General features: G+C 42.1%; 1 protein-coding gene across 5 annotated transcripts in view; it reads right to left on the bottom strand.

Annotated features, from left to right (window-relative positions):
* The window catches only part of LOC132977537 (transcription initiation factor TFIID subunit 4-like), an 84,987-nt gene that overhangs the window by 39,791 nt on the left and 22,701 nt on the right, over positions 1-22,495 (bottom strand). For all 5 annotated transcript variants that reach the window (XR_009673831.1, XM_061042171.1, XM_061042190.1 and 2 more), the window contains 5 exons: positions 22,068-22,182; positions 14,904-15,073; positions 9,717-9,847; positions 6,803-6,928; positions 872-928 (listed from right to left, as the gene is read on the bottom strand). Coding sequence is in view for 4 of the 5 variants with exons in the window: in XM_061042171.1 (XP_060898154.1) it covers positions 872-928; positions 6,803-6,928; positions 9,717-9,847; positions 14,904-15,073; positions 22,068-22,182 (599 nt within the window). In the remaining variant the exon portion in view is untranslated. The remainder of the gene's footprint in view (positions 1-871; positions 929-6,802; positions 6,929-9,716; positions 9,848-14,903; positions 15,074-22,067; positions 22,183-22,495) is intronic.

Here is a 22,495-nt window from a genome sequence, read left to right as displayed (position 1 = left end):
CCAAAGACCGAAAGCACCCAGTGAAGTTATTCTGGAGTAAACAAAGAAGAAACACGGAGGCAAACTTCCGCTGTGACAGAACAATTTTGTTTGCGTAAACAACATTAACCAACATCTAAAAAGAAGGGTGGTCTACTTTCTGAGCTCCACTGGGGATTTCAACATATACTAAGACACTGCACTTTAAATAAGGAGGATGTAGCTACGTGCTGCCAACAGTAGTGAACAACATCAGTGAGACGTTTCCCTCTTTGTACCATTACCTGTTAAGCATTGGTTTATAACTTGAAGAAAGAAATAACTCCTTTGTAGCAGTAAAAAGTTCATGTAGAGCATTAGCTGGTACAGCGGAAACCGTCATTCAGCATTCAGCTGCTTTTCTGTCTAATAAAAGTTTCAATAGAGACATTGACTCTTTTCAAATTAAATGTTTATTTCTCTTTTTAAGGCCATTCAGTTGGAAGAAGGTTGAGAGACAAATGAATAAAGATCTGTATTACGAGAAAATTGAATCAACAAATATCAATAACAAAAGTGATCTGGATTTAGGACAACTGCAAAAAAGAACTATAGAGGCTAGGACTCCTAAGAATATATGTTGATCTCTCTAACAGCCAATCAACCTAAAAGGGCCTCAACCAAATCAAAATTCACACTGGTGAAAAGAATAAGCGAGGGGTGGAGCGAGAGGAGGGCGTCTTTGTTGCTTAAAAAAATCATTTTCCATACTTTGGCATCAATTGCCGCGAATAATTCCCGAAACTTTTTCAAGTCCGACTTTAAATGGCATTACATATGTAGTGAGGCATGAAAAATTAATACGCTGGAGTCGGGGAAAATGTCAAGGGTAATGATCTCGATGGCAGCTTACCTCCTTAGCTTTCTGTTTCAGTCGAGCTTGCTCTGGGTCCTCTTGCCTGGAGCGACTCTGAAGAGTAAAGGAGGGAAAAAACACAGGTTAACAGCTGGTTTAAGGAGTCCCCCCAGTCCCCTCCTCCTCACTATTCATCTGTTGCTGCGGCAGCAAAAATAGTGCAAAATGGGAACAGGATACAGAGGTGTCAAGGACATTGTATTTGAATTCAGAGAAGTGCAATGGAGCGCCCCCCGGGGGGCGGTGGCCTTTAAACCCGCTCCAAATCCAGCCCTAAATAAGCCGCTGGAGGGGGATTCTAATCAAAAGAGGTTATTAAAAATTCTGCACGAGCCAGCACCCACACACACACTCACACACACACAATCACACACAGTCACACACAGGGCAAAGGATGTGGTAAGTATCAGTGGCAGTCGTTGTGTGTGTGTGTCACTGTGAGCCAGTGTGGCTATCCTTTACTATGTGTGTGTGTGCGTGTGTGTGTGTCTGTGTGTGTGTGCATGTGTGCTAGTGTGTCCCTGCGTAGCATAGCTATTTTAATCAGCAGCAAAGATCTGGCTGAATGTGCTTGTCCCTGGGAATCCTTCACCACACAGCCAAATGTACATGTACATCTGACCACTGCAGGCAATACGGGCAGATGACGGTACTATACACACCATACACACTATACACTATACACACTATACAAACTATACACACTATACAAACTATACACACTATACAAACTATACACACTATACACACGCTGAATGCTGTTCTGGCTCTGGCTTTAATCTGACTTGTTTTAGTTTCGCTGGATTAACCTAAATTTGGTCAGTTATAAGACACCTCAAGTATTCATTCTTTATAATGTCCTTTGTACATAAAATAGTGTATTTCGTCAGACAGTGATGGGCCTCCTTTCAGGTCTTCCAGTGATTCCAGTGGTTAACAATAAAGGACTTCCTTTTCTATGTGTTGCCATTGTTCACAGTCCATCTAGCAACGTGTGAAGCGTGAATGGAGTTGTTGTTTAGAGACAATATTTAATACGGAGGCTGCACTTGCGAGCACATAGACGTTTTAATACATTAATAAAGGTTATTTATTATTAGATGACTGCTGGGTCCTGGGGACACATTACAGGGGGACTGTGTTCTGCACCTTTTATCTTTCAACAAGAGCCGGTTCTCCTGTGCACGGTCAAGGCCCGCTGAAACGCTAGTTGGACAAGACTGAAATAAGAACCTGATACCAGAACTGTTGTCGGCCATGTGCCAACAATGTGTGCATTTTTTATGCAGAATCTGTGAAGATAGATTCAGACTTTTATGAAGGAACACCAACAAGAAAACAATTCATTTTACTTGACAGTGATTAATCAAAAACCCAGTTCATATAGAGTACTGATATCTATTTCTTTTAGCTTCATATCGCCCTTTAATTCCACATCAATCAGAGTCAGAGGAGCTTTAACCCTTCCACTCCTTCCTCTCCTCATCTTCTCTGCCTTATGGTTGAAGAGCTGCTCCTCCCAGCCTTCCCGCTAATTGGCTTTAAATATATCAGGCGGTTCACGTACTGGTTGGTATCTCGACTAGGAATAATGTGTTTGCCCTCCGGTCGGCAGGAGCATCCCTCCAGACTTGAGTCATGTTTTAAATGGACAGGGCAGAGGAGAAGGGGGGTGGGGGGCTTGTTGTGAAGGAAGAGAAAACAAGAGGCGGGAATAGAGGGGATTATTTTAGTGGGTTTCTTGTTCAAGAGGTCAAATTAGCGGGCGCTCGAGCGAGAGGCAGGCAGTTTGGGAGACGGGTGGCGGCGGGGCGGAGGAGAGGGAGGGGTGGGTACAGATGGACTGTTTACAAAGGGCAGCGGTGCCACTGGCATGCTTTACATCTCCTCTGTCAGCTGCCCTGGTTTTTCCCACTTACAGGCGAGAACAGAGGGGGAAGGAGGAAAAGAGGACTGGGTAGCAGACGCTGTCAAGCCTTTGTGTTTGGTTTTGGCAGGGTGGAGTATAATGTACTTTAAAAAACAGTATTCAGCAGTATATACTCAATCTGTGATATTATGGGAGTAACAATGTGAGAGTGTGTTTTGATTTTGTCTACCTTGAATAGTTTCTTATATTTCCCGTCGTAGAGCCCCAGAGGGATGTTCTTGTTTTAATAAGCTTCAGGTCGTATGTGCATGGAGTGAAGGCGACTTCATGTTGAAACTTTGTAATTATATTAAACTTATATATAAGTAATAATAATCACTATCAGGCTTCAAATAGAATTTTTTTAAACATTTTGTTTTTGTATTCAGTTTAAACTATTTGTGCTCTGAGTGCTTAAGTCTGTGGAGTTTTTCTCCCTGTGTAAAAACTAAGAACATAAATAAAAAGGAACAAATGCCAAAGCATGACATTTAGGATTTGGACAGTTATCTTTGTGAGAAAGAAGGAAAAAAAAAACTAGAGCTCTGATGACATAAAATGAAAGAAATGAAAGAAAAAAAAATAGACTGATGTTTGATGTTATATAACCAGTCAGCGTATATAACCATTCAGTAAAGTCAGCGTGTGATTATTTCTCCTGTTTCATTTTCAAATCAGCAGTAGCAGGAGCAGCATGTGATCAATATGATCCTGTCCGATTAACAGTATCGTAAAAAGCAAACAGGGTTTAATGGTAAAAATAGTAACAGAGAGAAAAGTGTTGTTTTCAGAAAGTGTGGTGTTGAAATATATCACACCACCATTCCGCAAGGATGTGCTTTCCAAACTTTTTTTTTCAAACTGAAACGCCATGGCAACGAGGGCAAAAAGCCACAGACATGGCTCTGAGGTGAAGTCCAAGTATCCTCCACGATGCTCATGAAATCCACGTACCCCTGAGGTGAGCCCTTCCAACAGGAAGTTCTTCACTAATCCTGTTAATGAGAAGAACCGTTCAGAGTAGGGAGAAAAAGATAGTGCTGTTCGACTGTGTACTACTGGGCACTGACAGAGGCTGTAAAAGTGTCCCTATACGTTTCTTTAACAACACACTTCACAGTGAGGTAATGTCTTCTTTCACGAGAAAGAGCAATGCATTCTGGTCTCTCCTGACAGAAAAAAACAGACAGGTCAGGAGGTTCGGGGGGCCGGTGTTCATCAACTAGAGGATTTCTAATATCCTACATGGCAGGACTGGAGCGTAATAATGCAATTAAGACAGTGAGGTGTGCTGCAATGAGAATCTTTACTGAGGGACATTGGCTCCATTCAAAATTAATTAAATTAATCTAGCTTTCTGCTAATGTTGCCCCGCGAGGCATTTTCATTTGCAAAAAGATTCTCTCTTTTTTTTTTTTTGGGTGAGTGGTGATCTCTCCCAATTTAAAAGCCTTTTTTTAACTGATAAACAAACGTCTCTACAGAAAAGGTTTAAAGCACAGTGACGGACAGGCAACAAGGACCCTGACCCAAATATGAGATTTAACACTTTCAAACAGCAGTTGTGTTTCTGTCCCACAACTTTGATTTTGTCATGGTATTTATGGAACAGTGATTAATCATTGACCGAATAAAATTATAAAAACAATTTAAAGGAATCATTTTAAGTTCTTTTCAAAGAACAAAAGGCTACTTACATTTTTAATAGAAGGTGTTGAAAGATTTCTACACTACAGCTTCTCTTTTGTAAAGGATATTAGAGACCCTTGAGACCACGACACATTTTAAGAGCTTCTAATGAACACTGAGTGTGAGGCTGGCTGTGTTTTATTTGTTAAAAATGATTCCCTGCCTTCACAGTGACGTAGGTGATAGCAAGTTGTAACTATTAAAATGATGTTGTTAAAAAAAGGAATTTGTTAAGAAAATGTTACTATTCATCAAGTTTCATTGAAAAGTATTGCTGGTAGTCACAAGTCTATTACTCTACAAAGTTGGTTCGTTGGTTCAAAGAAGTGTTGAGACCGAGAAGTGGAATCGCTCCTGGAAAATGATAATCTCAATTTGAATTCATTACCAATGACAGAAGTTTGGATGGAGAAAATCACAGTAACATCACTTAGTGCTAAATGCTACAGATCCATCCTGAGCACCTTCACGCCATGTTGTTGTAACAAAATCAGAATTTTACCGCAACACACTGAAAAGACTTGGGCCAGGCGAAAAGTTTGTCTAATCGATAAGGATGTAAAGATTAATCGGAAGGCAGTTAAAAATCGACTCAAAGGTGTCAAGGTTCACATCGGTACTCTGAAAAATGAATCGCAGTTATATCATGAGCGTCAGCAGCTGTAGAGCGGAGGCGGTTGGTTGTAACAAAGCAGGCGTTGTCATGGCAGCTGCGGAGGCCAAACCACACTAACAAGGGGGTTTGCAGCAAAATGAAAGGAATCTTTGTTAGTCCTCTCGTCATTTGTCTTCACTCTCATTGTGTAAAATAAATCGTGAATCGTATCGTGAGTTGAGTGAATCGTTACATGCTTACTAATCGGATATAACCTAGCAACGGTTGCAATAGGAGAGGGCTCTCTGATTGGTGGGTCAGAGGACCAATCAGAGAACCTACAAAAGGCCAGTTGTTGTTTTTTTTTAGCTTCACGTTCTCCCAAAAAATATTAAACAGGGTGATAAAAATCTCGAGTTCGTTGGTTACCTTTACTCGTCTTCGATGGGTGATACATTTGAGGTAACTTTAGTTCATTGTTAGACTGCACAAAGTTGAACCTGTTTTTCAGTTTGATGAACATGAACGCTGCTGCTTGACTCGGAAATCCAATCCCTACATTGGCTCCCCGTTGAATTTCAAACCGAGTTTAACGTTTGAATATAGGTTCAAAAATATTGCAAACTTTTAAAGACTTGAAACTGTCTTGATGCTAAAAACAATCTGTACCAAGATCTGCAGGAGGTCACGTTTTGTGAAACTGGGATGAGCCTTTATTTCACACACCACGCTGAGTCCCTGCATACTGAATGTTGTTACACTAGATTCAAAGCTTCTATGTTTTTTCATTTGTGAAAGCTCTCTGTACTGTCCGACAAATGCTTTTATGTAACAGTTTATTCACTTTATTGAATTGACTTCCTATGTGCTCATGCCCTTTGGCCCTTTTCTCGTTTTAATCTGCTTTGTCTGGTTCTATTTGATCTTTTATTTCTAAGATTATTATCTTTATTACTATTTTTTATTTTTAAGGCGCTTTGTTAAACTCTTAAGACAATGGCTAGTGCAAATCTGTTCATGAATCTGTGAATTTTAGTGATTGCCTCAGAGATATCTAGTGTCTGAAAAAGGACATTGTAGTTTTTCATATTGCTAAAGGTTGTTGTCAGTCTTGTTGATCAGTCTTTTTCCTCTGAACTTCAGTCTATAAAGTTGGAACAAACATGATTACTTATGCAGATTCATTTGAAACAAATATGTTCCTGACAATGGAAAATGAAATTCCCTGTGTGGTAACTGACACAAGATGTTTAGCACCACAAAATCCAAACCTGGACTGTCTGACACTTTTTCAAAACTGATGCTCTGTTTCACCTGAGCCGTCAAGGCTTGTGATCGAGGGATGTTCTACAGGTTCTTTTTATGGTGCAAGTGAGTGTAAGTGTGTGTGTGTGTGTGTGTGTGTGTGTGTGTGTGTGTGTGTGTGTGTGTGTGTGTGTGTGTGTGTGTGTGTGTGTGTGTGTGTGTGTGTGTGTGAGGTCCCCCCCCCCTCCTTGCTGTGTCTGGGGAGGAAGAGCCAGGACAGAGGAGCCCTGGGGCCAGGAGCCTGGGAGGACACAGGGAGGTCACTTCATCCACTGGTGTCACACTCTAATTCATCTGTCAGGGCCCGAGCAAGAGCAACATGCATCCATACACACAGGAGTACACAAAAACACACTGTTTCATGGCGACATAACATCACTCTGTGAGTCACAAATACACATACACAAACGTCGAGGTGACAATAACTCACTTTAGCGGCTTTCAACAGGATCTCTCTCTCCTGCTCGTCCTTCCTCTGCTTCTCCATTCTTTCAAGCTGTTCGAAGAAGCGCAGCTGAGAGCGAACGTCTGCCGATTGCTCGTAGCACTCGTCATCCTGACAAGGAGACAGAGAGTTGATCACTGCAACAGCTGAAGTCAAAGGTATAATTTCCATTTAATACTTCAAGTTATACGACAGATTCTGAGAACTTCTGCCCCTCAGTCCATCTGTACATGTTGAATTGTTTAAAATTTGTTGTAATGTTATTGTACAAACAGCTAGAATATTTATTTGGTCCAAAGCGTGTTAAGTTGTAAAACAGAAGAAGAAAATCTGCCTGAAATCAATGAGAGAACATTTTAAACACTTGCGAAATAAACATTACTGTAAGTACTAAAACTACCGATTCTTTGTATGATTGATGAACTTCTAAATGTCAGGTTGGATACTTTTTTTTAACTTATATTGATGAATAACCCACAAAAGCAGCAAATGAAACAGAAATCAGACGTGTTTATCTCGGTTGGTAGAGCAGGCAGGCCATGTACAGCTGCAGAGTCCTGCAACATCAGCCCTGGGTTTGACCCTCATGCATTTGGAAGATATCAGCCCCACCCTCTCTGCCCTATATTTCCTGTTTCACTTCAGCTATAGATCTATCAAATAAAGGCAAAGGCCAAAAGAAAATATCTATCTCTAAATTAACACGCTGATTAATCACCTACTTATTGTACACTATTCCACAGTGAGTAAAAGTAAAGCCTCACTTTGACAAAACTTAGAGACTTTCATGTAGAAAAAAAAAACTGCTACTGTGTTAGAAGGTCGCTAAGTTTAGAAAGAGACGCTTCTGAACAGGTTGAGAGAAAATACACAAAAAAAAGGTAAAAATGAGGTTCTGGATGTTTTATCCCAAACAAAAGTGTTTTGATGCATGGGTCATCAATGATTAGAATCTAATATGGATAATAAATAAAAGTGTAACATTTGGATTTTGCAATTTTCCCCTAGTCGTCTATACTGTTATATTTTGTTATTTAGCTGTGATATAAAATGAATTGAACACTTTGTCCAGGTGTGAATGCATTGTTTTCTATTACAGTGAAAGTGCTCTGTATTACAAGACTATCACTTAAAGTGTCCTTTTAAAACACCACTTTGTTTTACGAAATAAAGCGAGAAGGACAACATGATGAAATACAATTAGAAAATGTCTGATTCAAACCCATATGTTAAAGTCCCGCAGTCCAGCTGACAGTCACACAAACATACTGAACTAAAATCAAGCACAGCTTAAGTAGAACACCAAATATCTGAGTGACAGACTTCAGGCATGCTAACTTTTCAATTTGCAGACAAACTTCCCCGTGCATTATAGTACATCACGTCTCCACAGGGACACAGAGAATAAAGTGTAAAAAACAACTTTTGTAGGTCATCAAACATTAATAGGATAATTGCTTATTTTAAATGTCTGTGTATTTGTATGTAGGAATGTGTGTCTTGATTTCTCTATCTCTCTTCTTCTCTTATCTGTGTGTGCGCGTCAGGTCTGAATGTGTGTGTTTCCATGAGAGAGGCTGGGTGGCACACAGCACAAAGACACATCAGAGGAGGCTCATCGCCAGCACCCCTCAGCCCCCCCCCACCCTCTTTCTCTCTCTCATCCAGCCTCCCTTCCTCTTTGTTGCAGCGCTGAGCCTGCACTCTTGCCGTAGCTCCTGCCGCCACTGCCGGAGCCTGGTTCGCTCTTTAAGGCCGCTTTGTCTTTTTGGTCTTTCTTCTTCTTCTTTTTCGCTGATGTCAACAGAGTGGCTTCACAGAGCTTCATGCCTCTCTCACACACACCTCATTTACAAAACCACAAAAAAGGAAGAGCGCGAAAGAAGTGGAGAAGAAGCGCAGAACAAGATGGGGACAGCCGTAGCGATTGCTCTTCCTCCCTCCTCCTCCTCTTATCTTCTTGGTGTCAGGAAAAACACATTTTTCAAAGTTCCCTCCCAGTCCTCCCAACAATGCCAAGATTTTTGGCTCGTAGTGGAGATGGATGTGTGCTTTAATGTTCACCAATTAAATGTGGTTTTATAGATACATTTAAGGCTATGAGAGGTGGGGTAACCAACAACGGGAAAAAGTAGAGGTACGCAGACATTAGAAGATCTTTTGTACTTTAAGTTTGGGATGACTGACAGAAGTCAGAGCTCTCCTGTTTATTACCTTGAGGGCAAAAATGATTTCTTATGGTAACTTTTAGGGTGTAATGTTAGTAGTAAACTTACATTTTGGTCTGTGAGTTCAGTGTGACGCAGATAAAGTTTCATTTGTGTGCATGCGGCAGCTACTGTGTGTATGTGTGGGATAAACAGGACGGTCCATATTCAGGGTCGTGGGCTTCACGTGTTTGTGTTTTTTTGAAGATCCTGATGAAGTCACTGACAAGCTTCAGTTCTGATTCAACAAAATGATTTTACTTCCATACATTACGGGCAGATTGTCAGCTTGCATACATGGACACCGCTTCACAATAAGTGAGGACATTTGACATCATGTTGTTAGCTCAGTCACAAAGATCAGTGCTGCTGATCTGTTTGCAGCAGTCACATTATAGAAACGTCACTCTATTGGCTCGAGCTGAATTCTCTGGAGAATATCCTGCTGCGTTCTCACATCAGCTCACTCAGACTTTCTGTAGAAAAAATAGTCGGGGTCTGGCAGGAGAAACTCTGGGTGAAGTCTAGAAGTTTGCGTTCACACATATATAAAAGCAGTTATTTTAGTGAACATATTGAATACGGTTTAGGCTTTAAAAAAATATATACTGAATGTCTTTGAACAGCGGTGTAACTAGCTCTGGTACGTGCCTACCAGTTTGGGTGTAGTTGTTTGTCAGGGCTCTTCCTACCTTACAGGCGTCCAGTCGGTGCTGGGCTATAGTCGAGACTTTTTCCACCACAGTACGAAGCCGTGACTGCGTTGCATGTGAGATGAACGTAACTGCCTCCATAGGGACCTCGGTGACTCCAAATTTTTTCGCTGCAAACCAAACACACACAAATATAATACAAAATGTTATCACATCATGATTATTAATCCAACACTTCTTTCTCAAACAACAGGTACATTTAGTTCTATATCCTAGGTGGAGAAAGGCCTCTATGCTATCCTTTATTTTTTTTCAATTATTTTATTTTAATTCATTTTACCCCAAACAATAGACACCATGCAGGCAAGACAGTACCAGCAGCAGTAACATATATCTTTAACCCGTCTTACAACAGCACCGTACTGACATTAACATCCCCACCTGTCCCGAGCCCAGTGCAAAGCAACATCTAGATGTCATCAAATTCATGTAGAGACAATAATAATAATAATAGTAGTAATAATACTAAAAATACTGAGCTAATGATGAAAGAAAGAAAAAAAAAAGTAAAAATAAAAATAAACAAAAACATTCACACACAACAACAACAACAATTAAGAAAAAAAATTAAAAATAAAAATAAATAAAATAAAATAAAATAAAACCAAAAGACATAATCATGGTAACACTTTGATAAATTAATCAAATTAGGCTTCTACTTGATCCCCCATTATGGGGATATAATCTGTAACACGACCCCAAACTTTTTGGAATTGCATTTGTTGTCCTTTCACATAATACATGATTTTCTCAGGTGTACAATATGCTATCCTTTATAACAAGATGTGTCAATCATCTTTCTCATTAAGAAACAAATGAAACTTTCAGAATAAAACCATTAGGGGCGACTTCACATTAAGCACGACTTGTTTCAGCTCAGAGGACGAAACGGGCCTGTGCTCTGCGGATACAACGGTTTTTGAAGGGGACAGGAGCCGTATAGAATCATATCATGGAGCGGTCCACTTCCTTGAACTGAGCGCGGTTGCGGTCACATCTCCCGTGGAGTACACAGGAATCGTGCCCATGACCACCTCTTCAAGCGGACTCACACACAGTACCTGAGAACGGTACGTTTGTGTTCACACTGATCAAATGAACCGGACTTTTGGGGTCAAACACCCGGGACCGGGTCCCCAGTATGAAACCACCCTTAATTTAAAAACCAGATAAACAGGCAGAAAGGGATTGTTTTTTTTATCTTAACTTCACCTTCCTTAATGAGAGAATCAACAGTTAAAGACGTAGAGGATAATTGTTTCACTGCAAACACATTTTATTCAGTCAGTAGCTCCCCTCACACACACACACACACTGTACCGATACACACATTCACACAGAGTCTGGATTAGTACTTGCAATTAAATCCTAGAAATGGGGAAAAAGTTAATTTGTTTCACAGTCTTAGTGTGAATTCCAGAGTGGCTTTGCTAGCTAAGCTCCTCCGAGTGTGTAAACGACATTGACCATCTCTTTTCATAGCAGAAGGATAATTTAGTTTCCTTGGAGCAATCCTCATCTGAAGTCATAACAAAAGAGAGGAGGACAGACTTTGGTGGGGTTACTATCTGTTTCCAACTTCCTTTTAAATTATTCCATTACCATAATTTTCTCTCTGGCACCCTTTTAAGTAAACCACACCAATTATTTAAATCAGCTGAACAATACATATACTCCTCAGCCGCTCAGCCTTTGAAATGGATGGAGGGAGCCCTGTTAGCCTTATAATTACAGTGGCAATACATGTGGCAATGTCACGAGGTCAAAGAGAGACACTAATAGGCTTCTGCTTTCTGAAAATAAGATCTTTTAGGGACATTAATATTTCAAAGAAAGTTAAAGAGACTCAAGAGCCACATTCCTGTGAGCGAAAAACAACTGCTCTCCAACTCGTACTGGAAGAAAAACACACTGTTATTCATCAAGGAGAAAAAAAGGGCCTTTAACACAGCTTGGAACTGAATAATGAACTTAACAACTTTTATGAATCCGTCTTAATTTTCTACATGAAAGACCCAAACTATAACAAGAATAATCTGCACCAGAGATTTGAATTTTCTGTACATGAAAACATCGTGGCTCTAAGGAGGGCAACACCGAACTGTCTGTGCGTTCGTCTGTGTTGATCCGGAGCGAAATATCTCAGCAAATCTGGACTAGAACTTAATATGAGTTTTGGTGCAGATGTTGATGGTTCCCTAAATAATTTGTAAGCCATTTTGATGATCATCTGATATATGGGAATTATGAGGAGAGACATAGAAAGTGGTTGCACTTTCAAATTTGGTATCCATAGCAACAATTGCTCCCCCCAAAAGTAGCTGGCATTGAAACTGGACTGAGCCCTAAGTAACCCATCTTTACTAACATAATACTTAAACATCTGCCTGAAAGTATGGGGCTCTTATTTTGAAATCCATCTCATATTTGCTTAATGTGAGGCCAGGAGAAAAAAACACAGCTTTTGCTCTCAACATTAAGGGATCAATATCTCAGCAACCACAGGTCACCCACAGCCACTGAGTTATGCATGAATGGATTTATCTCAACTGGCCAACAGGAACTGCATTCGATAGAGCTAAGAAAAACTAACTGAGGAGAAAGCAGAGAGAAGCAAAAATGTTCAGTAAGGAAAGCGTAATTCAACAGTGGAAGCAGCACTGTAGAATAAACTGCTTTCTAGAGACACACTTTTTTAAAGATTTTTAGTTGTGGGCATTTTGTGCCTTTACTGTCCAGATAGGACAGTGGATAATCTGGGAGAAAGAGAGTAGGGAATGACATGCGGGAAAGGAGCCACAGGTCGGATTCGAACCCTGGCCACCCGCCTGGAGGACGACAGCCTCCATACAATGGGCACGCGCTCCAACCACTGCGCCACCAGTGCCCCTAGAGACACACGTTTAAGAAAGCGTAGCTCACTTTCAAGTCAAGCAAAAGTGGAACATATCATTCTTTGGCTGTAACATATTTGTTTCACATTCATTTAAATAGCTGTGCTGTTGATTTTGACATCAGTAGGTAATGTTATCGTGCACAAACTAAACTCGTTCAAATTAAACCCAGTAACAGTGGTGTCATGTCTGATGCAAGAGAGCAGTAACTAAAGCATTCAGATTGTAGAGGCTGACATGTTTGTGTTGACCTGTGTTCTCCTCAGTAGCAGGTCAACTTAGTTTTCTTATGAAGCTGACTGAATGTGAACGCAGCAGGAGGCACCGCCTTTGTTTTGAAAGTGAATCATGTTCAAGTTGCATGAAATAAGGCTTGAGAACACAGAGCAACCAATCAGCCATTATTTATGTCAATGCCTTAACAGTACAGAGTAAATAATTCAAACATATTTTTTTACATTAACACCCTAGAAATATGGTATCAACATGTATACTATTTAATGTAGATGATTACTTTGAGATGTTTAGAAGTGAAATCTGATGTGTTGAGCTGAACTGGGTTTGTGTGTGCGGCTGTGTTTCCAGACCTTAAAGATAACAGTTAACTATCATCACTTGGAGGGTTTTTTTTTTCTCTGCAGAGCTCCAGCTGTGCCTGAGCTCTTGTTTTTCAGATGGTTCAGATGGGGGGAGTTGTGTGCTGTTTGCAGCTTTCGCAAATTAAACTGCCCGCCCCCCGCCCCCATCCCCACCCCTCCACAGCTAAAGGACCAGCCTGAAGAGTTTTGAGGGGAGGAAAGAGAGAGAGGTTTTGGAAAAGAAGGGCGGCTCAAGTGTGTATTTGGAGGGGCCAAATAAGACAGGAAAGGAAACAAGACACAGAGACAATGAGGAGAAAATAAAGAAGGGGACAGAAAGTGGCGGCCAACATCCTCTCCTAGAAACAGTGTTCAAAACAAAGCAAAATAAAAATAAGAAGAAAGGAATGAGGAATCTGGACTCTGTTGATTTAAAAAAATAAAAATAAATAAATAATTAAAAAGAAAAGAAAGATATTCGATCAAACTCTTTTTGGGGACAAAGGGGGGCATGAAAGGTCACAGTGAAGTTTCAGTGCGATGTTTAACAGCGAATGAGTGAATGAGAGAGCCGAGCTGAGTCCAACTCTGTGCTCTTACGACGAAGAGGAGCAGCCGAGGCTTTCTGATTGAGTGGAGCTGGCAGGCCGGGGGAGCCTCCCTCGAACTGCTGTCAGCTGAGAGCGCGGAGAGGCCAATCACTGACACAACAAAGCTGCAGAAGTGCCACTTCCCCAGCAGGGGGCGCCCTAGCCTCTTGCCCTGCGTCATGCTGCGTGCCCCCCCTCCCCGCCCCCCCAGAGGAAAGATTTATATTTTTAAACAACCCCTCCTGCCTTAAGGTGACGGGATAACAACCATGCCGAGAGTCCACGTAAGGAAACATGGCCTGCAGGCCTCGGTGCTATGCTCTAAAGATACTTTAATTGAGATGAAACGAGATGAGGGCGCTAGACTCCCCGTCACGTGGAATTATGCTGTGTGTTTTTTGATCTGGTGCACAGGAGCAAGATGCTAGGCGCAGTTTTATTTTGAGTAATAACGCTCATTATACGTTTTCACGGGTTTCCCAGAGCCTCGAGTACATTTCAAGCAATAAAATGGACTGCCGCTAGCAAAAAGAGGTAATGAAGACACTATCACTCTCATGTTGAAAACAAACCAAGAACTCTCCGCCTGTATCGATTAGCACACGCAACACCATGTGCTATCAGAGTGTCAAGATCAACTATAAAGAGAGAAAGAAATCAGAACCTCACTGCCAAGTCTCATTCCTCTAAACTCTGTTCCTTTAGTCCAGAGGACAATCTGACAGCCAGCCTTCAAAAGACAAACCCATAAAGTATTTATGTGTGTGCCTGAGGTCCAGTGAGCTCAGACAGCCACTGAAGAATTCATTAAAGGAGGTGAAAGAATTGTTAAGTGTATCAAATTTAAACCGAGGCCAAACAAGAAAAGGCTCAGTCTGAACCACTGAAGGAGAGAAAATCAAAACTGTCTTTAGTGATGACACTATAAATACAGAAACAACATGTTCCGCACACAAAAGACAACAGGAAGGGGATTTCATCACTTCGACAGCCGGGATTTTCAGCTTTGGGTTGTGTTTAGAGAAAAAGGACGAGGGGGGGTAAATTGTTTATGTGCTGCAATATTTCTACACTGCGAGATGGATGAAGGGGTAATTATCTCACCTGTCTCCAGAATTCGTCGATGAAGCAGTCCCGGATGGAGAAAGGCCTCGTCTTTACACGAGCGGATCTGTGTTCCCACGAGTTCAGAGTTGGTGGCGAGTATTCTGGCGCTCTCCTCATTCAGATTCACCCCGGCCATGGAGGCAACGTCGTTGATGTCATCATCATCCCTGTGGTGTAAGAGATTTGGAGATCAGTAGAAATACACAACACTCCTTTTGGTGATGCCTTTATCCAAATCTACTTGCAATAAGTTAAGTCAACCATGTGGATGTAACCGAAAGTTTGTGAGACTCATGCACTTCATCAAGTGTTCTGGATTTACTCTCAATGTTTGTGATGGGATAAGGAGAAGTCTGAACGGCTGAAGTTTAGACAGCAACAGATTTTTGTGTCTGCTTTCCAGTTGTTTGCGAAACGTTCTTATTGTCCAGCGGGCATTAGAAACTTGTTCCACCACTGTTGCGCCGGGAAGGAAAACAGGAGTGTGTTTTGTGAGGGAGTTGCGAACTGATTGGCAAATAGTGTCCAGTTTGGATGCATATTTCTTTGTTTTACCATAAGCATGAGACATTTGCAGTATGGAAAAGCAAGCAACAGTGACCTGTGTCCAATTCAAGCAACCAATGGAGAATGTGCAGGGTGTGGAGGAGTAATGGTGTGGGAGAACTGGAGTAAGTGAAAGACCAGCAGGACTGCTGCATTCTGGAAAAAGCTGCAGGGGTCAGCTGGAACATGTAGGAACACAAGCCATGAGCTCATGGCAGCAATATAATCATGAGACAACAAGAGCCTGGTAGATCAGCTTGGTTTAGATCAAGGTTGGCCTCCTGGTGGTGTGCATCCAGTTAAAAGTGTCTACAAAACGGGAATGGGTTTGACAGAAAAAATGGTTTCAGACCATGGAAATATGTTCAATTACTTCTAGTCTAAAGCCAATCAAATTCCAGCTTGATGATCTTCAATAAAAGAGAACACAAGTTAATACATGTATTGTTTAAATGTATTAGGTTCTAAATTGGTGGTTAGGATTAAGTGAAACTTCCCAAAATTGATTATGTAAAGAAATATTGTCTCTGCAGTTGACACATTGCATAGTGGCACATTTGATTACTTTTTTAAATCTGATAGTGAGAAGACGTGCAGACTGAAAAGGGCTTCCAGAGTGTGCAAGGGAAAGGTCCACAAGGACAGTAGTGAATATGTGAAGTTACAGCATGAACAACCCATACTGGTTGGTTCTTCAATGAGGTTATCCAATGACGACTACTCCAAAGTTAGTATTCAGTTTTCATACGAAGGAATAGTCTAATACACTCCCTTACCAAACCTAATATCAGTATTCATGTCATAACACCATCATCATATACTCCCAGAGCTGGCCATCATTCATTAGTATTTCTTGGACCTGCATCCGTTTTGATACAGGGGTTTGCTGGGGTCGTAATGGCACAAAGTTCCCATTTGAGGGTCTTTATGTGGCGGCAGAGAGATGACGAGTGTTTGGCAGAGCTCAGTAAAGGATGCTCCTGAGGATTGGCACCGAGCAGTGATAAATCTGGTTAGAACAAACTCCATTTGTACACCGCTTTGCTCTGTTTTTTCATACTTTTTCTCCTTGTTTTTCTCACAAACTAAATGCCCTGTTTATACTTTTTATATGTTATTACATATTAGCAGAGACATGGGACATTTGTGTTAGGGTCATGACATTTCACATGCAATGAGGTCCCTACATCCTTCAGAGGCTGTACTTTCCTTCTGAGTTGTCACCAAGGAAAAAAAAATCCCCTGCAATCATTGTACTTGGCACAGTAATAATTCCGATTCTGGGCTGAATTAGCCGAACGCTGACGTGATATGCTTACAGGACTGGCCAGGAGGATTTTCTGAGTGGCTTTGACGGAGGGAACAAAGAACCACAGAACACACACAGAGCGGCCTCTCGCACACTCACTGGCTCACCTCCACAGTCATTTACGTCCATGCTGCCGATGTCGGTTGCGACAGAGCTTGTGCGTGTGGTTGTTGTGCTCTTGTGTATGCATGTGGACGCACACACCAAACAGCAAACTCCACCCCGCAGAGGCCTTCCTGCTCCTTGCTGTGGCCACAGAGAGTCGATATGAAACTTGACACCACGGCAGGAGGTTGACAAAGACGATTAGAGCAACTCCCCCGAACCTCACACACCTCTACCGCTTCTCCTATTTTCCTCTTCTCCTCCAGCGCTCGGTCTAATTATGCCTCCACAGAGGGAATCTACACAACAACACGAGCATGGATACATAAGATTATACCCTGTGCGGCACCTCAGGCTGTGCACCTTTCTTCATCACGTCCTCATGGATAACTTAACCTGTCCTGAAGAGAAACATGCCTGAGGCCATGCTCACTCAGGTCAAGAGGAAACACTGTATTTTCACAGCAACAAACTAAAGAGTGTAGTCACGTACATGTACCATGCAGGTAGATGACCTCATCTACCTGAAACTCTGTATTGATAAAACGCTCTGTAATGGAGCAAACATAGAATAAAACAGTTGTGTTTGTTAGGAGGCCAGACGTACAGGACTTGGTTTTGCCTTACGGGGGTAAATCACAGTCCTGTTAAACATCATTTTCATTTGCACCAGTTAAGCCACGGTGACAACAACTGCAACACAATGTGGTCAGATGCTCAGTTACATAATCTCCAAGAAATATTATGATATCCCAGATGTTTCATAATGAAAATGAAATGAAGAAATCTCTGTTCTACCTGTTTAAGAAGAGTTGTTGTTTTTGTTCTTGAAGACGGATCTACTCCTTTACTTATTACACTTATCAGCATTACCATTTCAAGCTTAGCAAGGCACTGGGAAAATCAGACGGACAAAGTTTGCTTCATGACTTTTGCTGCATAATGTACACAACAAGTACAAGACAGGTCAACTATCAACAACAAGTGTATTTTCTAAAAGAAGAAAACATGTCAAAGGTTAAGGCTACACTCCATTACTCTCAGATAGCATGTGTATGTGTCACTAAAAAGTAACATTAAAGGGAATTATAGTCTTCTGACTACTCTACTTTTTACACCGCAGGTCACACCTACACATTCACACACTGATGGCAGAGGCTGATATGTAAAATGACCATCAGAAGTAACTAATCTCATTCATACACGTTCATATGCAGCTGACGAAGCAGCGGGAGCAACTTGGGATTGGGTGTTTTGCCCAAGGACACATCGGACATGTAGCTGCAGGAGCTGGGGATTGAACCTCCAACCTTCCAGTTGAGAGGCGACCGACTCTACCAAGTGAGCCACAGCCGCCCCATGTGATCTCTTCACAGTGAAATGTATATAGAGAAATATTAAATGAGCATCAAAAAGCACAAACTCAATAAAAACCAGGATATCTTCTAAACATTATCGATATGACAGTAGAGTCGTAGTTTACATGGAGCTGTTTCACTTTGTGCTGGCACAACTACAGCTATAATAAAGTTCAATCACTGGAACCAAAGCAATGTTGCTTTTAAATCGAGGTTAAAGACACACCTGTTTACAGCTGCCTTTCATTAAACCATTTAACTCTGCACTGTAACTTTGAACTCTTTATTTATTTCAATTAATTTCATTTGAATTATTTTTATTTGAACATATTTTCAGATTTAATCATTTCCGTGATTTTTAAATGTTCTATTTTAATGTTTCTTTTCTTTCCTCTGTCATGATGCTTTTTGATGTCTTGTGTGAAGCACTTTGAATTGCCTTGTTGTTGAAATGTGCGAGATAAATAAACTTGCCTTGCCTTGATATCAACAATCAAACTTTACTTTAAAAACTACACAATCCATTGGGTAACCAAAATAGTAACACAAACAGCTCGTGAATTATACAAAGCAGAGAGAAAGCTAAACTGGAAGCAGCTGTAAAGGTTCAAAAGACATCCCCCAGTCTGACACACGAGTGGTCATATCATGATTCATGACTATAATATGAACGTTTCTTTATCTTGGATGGTCTGATTTCTGCCTTCTTGAGACCACCGGGGCTCCATTCAAATGAGAATCCCAAGACAGGTCTGACATTAAAAGGAGGGAATGAGATATGAAATGCAAAACATTCCCGACTACACCTCTGCACTAATAAAGCAGCGATGTAATTAGCTTCCACAGAAGCTAAAGAGCAGCCTCTCAGTTATTGGTTTGGGTTGGCTCGAGGACATGGAGCCGGCGGTCACATGAATACATATGCATGTCGTTTCCATATCAAGCTTGTGTCTCCGAGAGGGCATGCCATAGGTGGTGAGAGGATTGCTTTGCCATTTAGAGGCTGTGTGTGTGTGTGTGTGTGTGTGTGTGTGTGTGTGTGTGTGTGTGTGTGTGTGTGTGTGTGTGTGTGTGTGTGTGTGTGTGTGTGTGTGTGTGTGTGTGTGTGTGTGTGTGTGTGCGTGCGTGTATGGAGATGGGGGTTGATCCAGATCTCCTGCATCCCCCCTTCAATGCTATGGATACAGGCCCTGATTGATCCCTGTGCCTAACAGCACAGTCATGCAGGCTTGTTGCGTCCAAACTGAGAGACACAACCCCACTGGAGAGGGATTCTTTATTGTGGGTTCACTGGGCAGCTCCTGGGATCTCTGATCATGACTCATATGAGTGACAGCACAAAGGCAAGTTTTGGCACAAGAGTGGCAAATAAATTCAGCAACAAGCTAGATGCTGCTGGATGTTTATTAATTCAAAAGAACACCCACACTCTGGTTGTAATTATTCAAAAAAAAAACCCTGGCAAGGTGTTAACGCTGATGGTGCCAGCATAGCTCGGTTTGATGTGGCTGTCAACAAAAAGATATTCTATTAATGAGTTGCCTATTTTTCCCTAAATCTGAACATAACCTAATTGCAACCTAATCGTGTGACTGGTTTCTACATTTACCATTTTTTGGGAGGTCATTTTTAAAAACAAGTTTGAGTCATGTTTATTTTTAAAGCATTTTCTTCATTGAAATAGCATTCTTTACAGAGCAGCAAAGGGATGTAATCACAAAGTCAGAATGAGCTCACTTTGCTGGAAGAGGATGGAAAAAAAAGGACGGTGAACTTTGAGTCTGCATCAGCGATCAGCGAGCACTTTTTGTTTCATCGTTTTCTTGTGCATCTGAGTGTCTCTCTGAAGCAACTATACATGTGTAATGTTTGTGTGTTTTTTATGTGGACAGATATGTGTCCAGCATGTAGGACAGGGTTGGATTTTTAGGGACTAAGGCTGAGCTCTGAGGTCGGCAGTAGGGCTGAGGGCCTCGGCTGGCTCGCCTGTGATTACAGCGGATGTCGAGTGTTTACAGAGAGAGCTGAGGAGGGGAAGAGGGGGAGAAGCAGAGACAGCTGCTTTCACTCTCTACTGTAAACTAAACACAAACACACACACACACACACACACACACACACACAGCACGCAGCAACACAAGCACTTACACAGAAGGCTGGAGCTGCATTGGAAACCCCACAAGCCCTGCAGTATGTATGTGTGTGTTTGTGCTACAGCTGGCCTGCTGGGACCAGAGGCTCAGAGTGACAGCCATACACACATCAGTCCCCCCAAATACAGCCAGTACGGTGCAGGGTAGAGTGCATGCTGACTGACCAGGCTGACTGTATTTACTCAGGTTAAGCGTGTTGTCAGTTTGTAAATCAAACTAAAAGTATTTATTTGAATCCATTTAACTACGTCATTGCAACGCTTTCTTCTTAGTGTTGAAGATCGTCCGACCTTGCTTGTAAACCAAACTTGTAAAGCAAATGTTACTGTGTAACGTTAATGTCATTGTTATCTACAGTAACCACACTTCTGTTCACATGTTCCTGACATCAGTGGAGACACAAAGACGCCTGCAGGATCGCTTTTGCTTCAACGGGCTCGTTCCAACGTGTTTATATCTTCTGGTAAGAAAAAACTTTAGCAAACACTGGATGAGACTCAGAGGTTTCCAGACACTTGTAACCACGCTGAGGGAAAACTGTTGTTAAGGGACCAAGCGCATCATTTACCTTCTTAAACACACAACTAAGACCAGATCTGGATAGAAGGGAAAATATGCTGCAAAATGTCCCGTGACACGCTTCTTTCGTGACAGTGCTGCTGGGCGTTAACAGGCTTATGTGAACCATTTGGTGTGTGTGTGTGTGTGTGTGTGTGTGTGTGTGTGTGGATGGCCACTGTGATCACCGCAGGGGGAAAAAAGGTCGTCAGTAACAAGCGAGCCTGACAGCTTAATTACCAACGCAGCTAAAGATTTATCGGTTTATCAATCAGAGCCTCGGGCACCGCGTTTCCCCCCTCAGGAGACGAGAGCCATTACCGTGAACCCATTGGCTCATGTGACCCAGACTCTTCTTCCACCCGCCGCGGTCACACCAGGGCAAACCCTAACCCCCCTGTCAAAGTCAATACAACACATGCGCAAATTTGACACATGCATAAACAACACTCGTAGATTTGTAGGATATACACATATGTTCATGTGCGCCCAAGCGGGGACACAAACAAACACAAGTACTCCAGAGATATACATGCAAACATAGCCACACACACACGCGCACGTATATGTGCTGCACAAATACACAGAGACTCACACAGACACGGACCACAAAGGCCAGCGTGTGGGCGATGAACCTTTTATGTTTTGAGACAAAAAGCCCAGCTGAAGCAGAGAAAAGACCAGGGAGAACAGAGAGCTGAAGCTGCGGGCTAAATACCGTATGTTTGACTTAACCGAGAGGTATTTTCAGAACCGCATCCAGAAATTCCAAACCATCTGGACACAATTACCTGATTTCTAAATTAAGGTTTAGCTCGTTTGTAATGCTGACAATGGGGTTGTGACATTGACACAAGGAGGGCGATGTTGAGGGTGATCTATTGGGTGGAGGTGTGTTTCTATGCACTGGGCAAAGAGAGAGAAAAAGACCACCGATCAACCAGCCGGGGCCAGGCAGGCAGGGCAGGGGAGTCAGGTGGCCATGCAGCCGACTGGGATGAACACTCATAGCCTTAGCTGAGAGTGTAGCCTGTAGTCATGCAGAGGCATCTTAGTGAAATGCTGCCCCCATGTGACTGCTGCCAGGAAAACCAGGCAGGAACTCCAGTGGGGGTCTCCTGATGAGATGTACCTGAAAGTGCCTCCTCCGGGGTCGTTGAGCTTGTTTTTCTGATTCCCAGAGATCTGAACAGCTAAGCCCACGGGACTTTTGCCTGCTTGTATGATGGCTCCTTTCCCCAATGTGCCTGTTAAAGACAGGGGGAAAAAAACAAAGAAGAAAACACTTAAAAAAAAAACAGGAAAAGGAATAATGTTATCATTGAAGTGTCCCTTTCTATCTGCGTCAAATATCCTCCTGTCTGACGACTACCTTCAACTGTGTCTGTCATCCTCGCAGGGGGAGATGGAGGGGGGTGTGTGTGTGTGTGTGGGGGGGGGAGCGGTACTGTCGCTCTCCCCAGGTTGGTGCGGGAGAGCGTCGCTCTGTCAATATCACTGCGCTTCACCGGCTCTCCTTACACTCCTAAACCCGCATCCTGCTCCGAGACACGTTTTTCC

Source organism: Labrus mixtus, chromosome 1, assembly GCF_963584025.1.
Source record: "Labrus mixtus chromosome 1, fLabMix1.1, whole genome shotgun sequence".
Taxonomy (NCBI): domain Eukaryota; kingdom Metazoa; phylum Chordata; class Actinopteri; order Labriformes; family Labridae; genus Labrus; species Labrus mixtus.
This window is presented reverse-complemented; position numbering and strand designations above follow the sequence as displayed.